Source organism: Adiantum capillus-veneris, chromosome 21 (assembly GCF_014529385.1).
Source record: "Adiantum capillus-veneris isolate H3 chromosome 21, ASM1452938v2, whole genome shotgun sequence".
In the NCBI taxonomy this organism is placed as follows: domain Eukaryota; kingdom Viridiplantae; phylum Streptophyta; class Polypodiopsida; order Polypodiales; family Pteridaceae; genus Adiantum; species Adiantum capillus-veneris.
The window spans coordinates 65,611,528-65,617,936 of record NC_140951.1 but is presented as its reverse complement, the minus strand read 5'-3'; the positions used below and the strand labels follow the sequence as shown (position 1 = coordinate 65,617,936).

Below are 6,409 nucleotides of genomic sequence, written 5' to 3'. Positions count from 1 at the left end.
ACCAAATCACTACTTACAAACACTTGGTGAAGAAATCGCGGATAAAGACAGGCCAAAAATTATAGATCACCAACTCTAGACGTGTTTAGGTTGGGTGTGTAGTTCTAATCACCATGAACACAATGACATATAGAAATCTGTAATCGGATGCATGGTTAGAGAGAAAACTCACCCCAAAGCTCACACGAGAGCTCTTCGGGGAAGAGATCCAAACTGTGCAAGCTTGGCATTGGCGCATAGATCTTGCCGTTGCTAACTCAATGGTGAAGATACCTTCGCAATGTAGCATTTGTAGCGCTCGTAAAGAGTAGAAGAAGATCACTCACTCTCTCATACACAGCTCACGACACACTTAGTTGAGCTCAAAGGTTGATTAATTCAAAAGTTTTCATTAGGGTTACAAAAAGTGGCTTTTATAGCTCAACCTTGAAGGTTCTAACTGTTAGGAAATAAGACGTAGCTAAATAGATAATTGAGTAGATTACTTAATGGAGAGAGACAAATTTCACACACACGAGATTATAGAGTAGAGAGAGAGAGAGAGAGTACACACTATATACGTGGTTCACCCAATGTGGGCTACGTCCACGGGAAAGCAGCCACTCAATGGCTTTAGTACTTCAAAACAAGAAGTAGTTTACAAAGGGATTATACCCTTAATGGAGCTCTCGGCTTGCTTCACTCTCACCACCTCACACTCACCTTGTTGCATCAACTTCACACACTATGAAATGTGTGTAGAAATGGCCTCCTTTTATAGGCCAAAAGGGTTGCCCTCTCTTATGAGAGGCAGCCATGTGTAGCCGCCCTTGTGCGAATAAGTCCAAATCGGACCCTCCAATCCGCCCATGTGTGGCCGCCCTTGAGAAGACAAGTCCTCTTTTGAATTCGGCCACCGGCCACCGGCCAACCGATGGTTGTTGTCCGACCACTTTTCGGCCGCCATCTGGCCATAATATTCCGGCGAAAAGGAATATTCCGGCCCCTGATTCTTGGCCGTGAAAATTTTGGTTTCCGGTGAGTGATTTTCCTTCACGCACGATGGCTTCTCCTCATAATGGGGGCCTTACAAATGTGCGCTTTTACCACAGAAAATTACAAGGGTAAATCAGGCTCCATACTTAACACTAACTTCTGCGACTCATCTCTTACTTTCTCCCATGGGTTCGGGTAATCCGCATATTTAGTATATTACAATTTGGAAATTCAATCGAGTCCTGAAAAATAATTACATTGGGTTTTTCCCGTGTTTAGTGGTTAACAATGGTGCTAAGGTTATGATAGTGTTTGATCAAGAAAGCATAAAGTGGCTTTGCAATCAAGCAGAATCAAAAGGTCGTAAGGCCAGATGGCCTGAACTCTACAAGAGTTTGACTATGAGCTTAATTATCGTAAAGGAAAATATAATGCGGTAGAAAATTCCCTTAGCAGGATGCCTATGATAAGTAAATTGAGTTTTACTTGATTCAATAGCAATCTACTTGAATAATTAAGAGGGAATGTCAAGTTGATCCTACATATTCCAAGATATGGGAAACCATCCAGAAAGGGCATCCAAAACAAGAGGTTTCTAATAAGACTGAAGCATCACTCAGTGCTTTAAAAGGAATCAAGTGGAAGAATTTTCCCATACATGATGGCTGTTTACTCTACAAAGATAGGGTACAACTATGAAAATCTCAAAACATTTACCGCGAGCTTCTACCACGTTTTGTAGAGAGAGAGAGAGAGAGAGAGAGAGAGAGTCCAAAATGGGCTAGCCAAAGAAGAGAGAGGGGGTGGAGGGACATTTTTTTGTATTTTTAATATAACTGCGTATATTATCGCTTGTATTATCGCGTGTTTTGCCACAATTATTGCTGCTATAATTTTCATGCTTATTACCAAACCCCATATTATCGCTTAAACATTCAAATTTTGGTGTTTCCCTCTGTTTTTTTTGTGAATAAAAATTTAAGACATTATTTAAAGTTTCAAAAAAATAAAAAAATTGATATTAAAACATGAAACAATGGCTATGTGGATAAACATGAAACTACGAAGAGGAAGCTCCATCCTAGAGTTATGCATGTGCCTCCATGTAAAGTAAGCATCGTAAGAGATGAGAAACCAAACATGGGCGACATCTTCTATCGAGGCATAGGCACTACTTTCTCCGACTTCGCATATCATGCCCACAGAGCAACCTCCATGGCATCCATCCATCATGTTTTGGAGACTGGCTCTCACAAATTGAGGTAGCCGATTCATCCCATTACAACCAAACATAGTCAAGCCTATTTTACAAGTGGAGCCCCTCGTCTTCTACCTACACCCTCCAAGTGCGTGCCTTGTGATGAATTTGTTCAACAAAGAATCCTCCCCTTGAAGGTAATCATGGCATTGTTTTCTCAGCACCTATTGTAGTTTCTTCAAGCTCTATCTTGCAACAATGTGCAAGTGGCCTGCACTTTTGCAAGAACCTTTCTCATTCTCTTGGAAATGGGTTGTCCAAAGAAGAGAGAGGGGATGGGATGACAAATTTTTGGTGTTTAAAGTTTATAGTGGATATTATCACTTTTATTATAGCCTTTATTACTGCTTCCACTTACCGCACACTTCCCTTGAACAACACACATATCTCACCCGAATGACTGCATCCATGCTTTCTTCACATATTCTGAAAGGCTTTACGTAGGTGCCAAAGAGCTCTCTTGTCATGAAAAGGTGTTGAGCAAGGAGCACAATAAAGGATTTCTTCTTCAAAGCACTCTCGCACATCGCACAACACAAAACGCTAGCTCCACTTGCACCCATAACGCTTCATAATAACAATGGAATGTAGTGTGTGAAGGTGGATGCGAGGGAGAGAAGGTCGTTATTGTCTGTAGCATCATCACGCAATGATTTGGAGCCAAAATATGCAAATTTGTGTACACTTATCTATTTTTCTTAGAAAAGTACAAATTATTTGTTATTTTTCATAAATAATTGTTCCAAAAAATTATAGGTATTTTGTCTTTAATTAAATTAATTACATCCATTTGATTAGCATACATTAGCACGGTTCACAAAATTAGAGAGAGAGAGAGAGAGAGAGAAGAGATAATGTACGACACGACAAAAAAATTTCATAACTCAAAGTATACAAAATGTTTATGAATCATCTTTCAAAAGATCTCTACAAGAAGCGTCATCCAATTCTAAACCCATGGCTCCTAAATCAATAAAGAGAGAAATAGAATTGTTGTTTGTGGATGCGTTGGCTTCATCATCTTCGAATTCGTCATTCTCAATCTCATCACATCATCATCCTCGCTAAGATTGACAACCGTGGGACTTGAATCATCGATCTCTCTCTCCTCTGTCTTCCCCTCAGCCAAAGTAGTATGTGGGATACAAAATGTTTATGAATCATCTTTCAAAAGATCTCTACAAGAAGTGTCATCCAATTCTAAGCCCATGGCTCCTAAATCAATAAAGAGAGAAATAGAATTGTGGTTTTGTGGATGTGTTGGCTTCATCATCTTCGAATTCATCATCCTCAATCCCATCATATCATCATCATCGCTAAGATTAACAACCGTGGGACTTGAATCATCGATCTCTCTCTTCTCTGTCTCCCCCTCAGCCAAAGTAGTATGTGGGAGAGAGTCGAAGATGGTCTTCACTTCATTAGTGGCAAAAATGGTTCTCCCTCGAGTTGTTACGAGAACTACGAATCAAAGTTTTGGTTGGTGGATTGATGGGATATAGATGACCTCTAGAAGAGAAGTTCAAAGTGAGTAACATTGGTATAATTAATGTTATAAGCAAATAAGGATAAAGAAGGTAATCAACATCTTTAACATTGGTATAATTAATGTTTACAAAACTCTTTATTGGCCACAATTTGATGTGTAGAGAGAGGAGGACAATGACTGGTGACCAAGCACCAAGCTGCATAGCAAGGCCACACGACCAACTCCTACAAGCCAAGCGAGGGTTTACGGAACTCTTTATTAGCCACAATTTGATGTGTAGAGAGAGGACGGTGACTGGTGCAAGTTGCATAGCAGCTCCTATAAGCGAGGGTTGCAGGTTCCAACCGGTTACCCATAGCCGGTCATGTGCACACATGCCGTGTGTGACACAGGCCCTATTTGAATGTTTTTGGCACGGCTCACCGAGCCTTTCGTTTTGGCTCTTGCCAGTCAGACGATGGTTCTAACTTCTTGTTCGTTCTGCGTTCTGGGGGTTTAAGGTAGGCAAGCTTTCTATGTCATCCATGGAGCGGCATCACCATCATGATGTGATAGACGTGTTCACGGATGTTCCTCTCTGGGCCAATCTCAGAGAGCAGAGCAGAGCAGGCTTTAGCAACCTGGAGCAGCTGCATACTAAGGTACTCGACTTCTACCATTTCTTGCGCCCCTCTCTGCAGGAGAGACGTATGCGGGAGCTTGCTGTGAGGCGCATCCGCAAGTTTGCACACAGCATGTGGCCTGGGTCAGGAATCCAGGTCTTCGTCTATGGCTCTTCCGCCTCAGACTTCTACCTGCCTTCTGGTGATGTGGACATCCTCATCCTCAACAGCCCTACTCATGTCCCTGTGTGCCAGCGCCTTTATGCCTTCGCGGATCGCCTCCGATGTGCCTCCATTGCAACTGATGTGCAGGTCCTCCCCCGTGCTAGGGTTCCTATTGTCAAGTTCCTTGAGTCGAAAAGCGGCTTGTCCTTCGATGTCAGCCTCACTTCCTCCTTCAAAGAGCTTGATGCTGCCAATCTCATCAAGCAGACCGCTGCTGAGTTCCCTTCCTTTGGCCCTCTATACATGGTTCTCAAGGCATTCTTGCACAGTAGGGGCCTTAATAGGGTTTTTCAAACAGGGGGAATTACCTCCTATCCCCTCTTTGTAATGGTCAAGGCTTTCTTGCAATTCTTTCGAAAATGGGCAGGGGGGGGCCATACATTTTCCGAGGAGGATGTTCCAGAAGAGTTGCTACCATGGTACAGAGGGGAAATCGAAGGAAATGATGATGACATTTGTACTATGCCCTTTCATCCTAAGCATCTATACAGAGAGGATTACAAGCTGGATTTATGGTATGGGCATGCACAACACTCGTTGTTGGAATTTGAAGAAAATGCAGGATTAGGTTTCCTCTTGGTGAGCTTCTTCCATTTTTATTCTTCAAGTTTGTATCTGCATTTTGGGATCTCTTGCCGCAATAATGGCTTCGTCTTTTGCGGCATGGAGAGGAACTTTGTCAGCCGTGATCAGTACATGCTCGAACAACTTGTTATCGAGGATCCCTTAACGCCGTCTATGGACATTGGTAAAAATTCCTTCAATTTTTTAGCTATTCAGGATGCCTTCAGGGAAGCATATGATACTCTAATGTCTGGCAATGGATCATGGTCACCAGATTTTCTCTTTGAAAACATTCTTCCTTTCGAGCGACAGCTTTATCTGGTTGAAGTGTATTACGATGAGTGAGCCCTTTTAGATCAAAGTTTGTGTATATCCTATGGACGAATGGAGAGAGGGTCATGTCTGTCCTTCACACTATGCTGTTTTTTTTTTCTTTTGCAAGATTTTGGTCAGATACATGTAAGTCGAGCTCGACACCGCTATGAATGTTGTACATCGGCTGGAGGGAGATAATTGTGCATGGAAGGTCGAATGATTATGGGTGCACGAAGCACCTTATCAAAATGTGATTGCTATTAAGCCTCATAATCATGCTTGAAGATTCTCTTCTGTTTGACTAACAGCTTTATCAGATAGAAGCGCATGAAGATCAAGGTTCGTGTATAAATGTTACGCTGATTTTACTTCTTGGCTGTAATTTTTGTACGATTGATTGTGGTGTGCAGTCAAGGGAAAAGCTCGTAAGAAGTTTGGTACGTGTGTATCAGCAATGACATTGCTTGCTAATCTATTGTATCAAGTGAGGTGCATGTGCGTACATGGACATTGCTTGCTAGATGTGTAGTTTGTGGAACCTGGACAGTGGACACAAAGGCCATGTAATCTTTCTTATGGAAGAGGCATTAGTCTCTCTCTCTCTCTCTCTCTAATGGGTGTGCAGAAGTATGGATTTATAGTGTTAACCATCTTTTGTTATCAATGTTGTAACCATTTTGTTGTCGTCTTAGTTGTATTTTATTAATCAAGCATCTTCTTCGTCGGAAAGTTCCTTTACGTCTGGGCGACGGCCAACATAAAGCATTGAATGCAGGAGCCAGAGGTGAAGGACTTTTTATGTGGTTACAAGCCTTGTGCCTAGATTTTCCTCTTGTTGGACTATGGAAGCTTAACTCCGTAGGGATGTTATATGCTAGGGCTAATCTCCATTTTATGCCAAGGATGCTTAACATTTGATTTGTCTTAGTGGCCAAAAACAAGGAGTTTTAAAAATGGTTGCTGCGAGGTGCTAAAGTTCCC

General features: G+C 42.0%; 1 protein-coding gene across 1 annotated transcript; it reads left to right on the top strand.

The window, feature by feature from the left end:
• Positions 1-4,120: 4,120 nt before the first annotated feature.
• On the top strand, positions 4,121-5,722 carry LOC147431080 (uncharacterized). Its single transcript, XM_086493735.1, has one exon. It carries the CDS (start codon positions 4,238-4,240, stop codon positions 5,456-5,458), a length of 1,221 nt encoding a protein of 406 aa, XP_086349861.1. The 5' UTR covers positions 4,121-4,237; the 3' UTR covers positions 5,459-5,722.
• Positions 5,723-6,409: the final 687 nt, after the last annotated feature.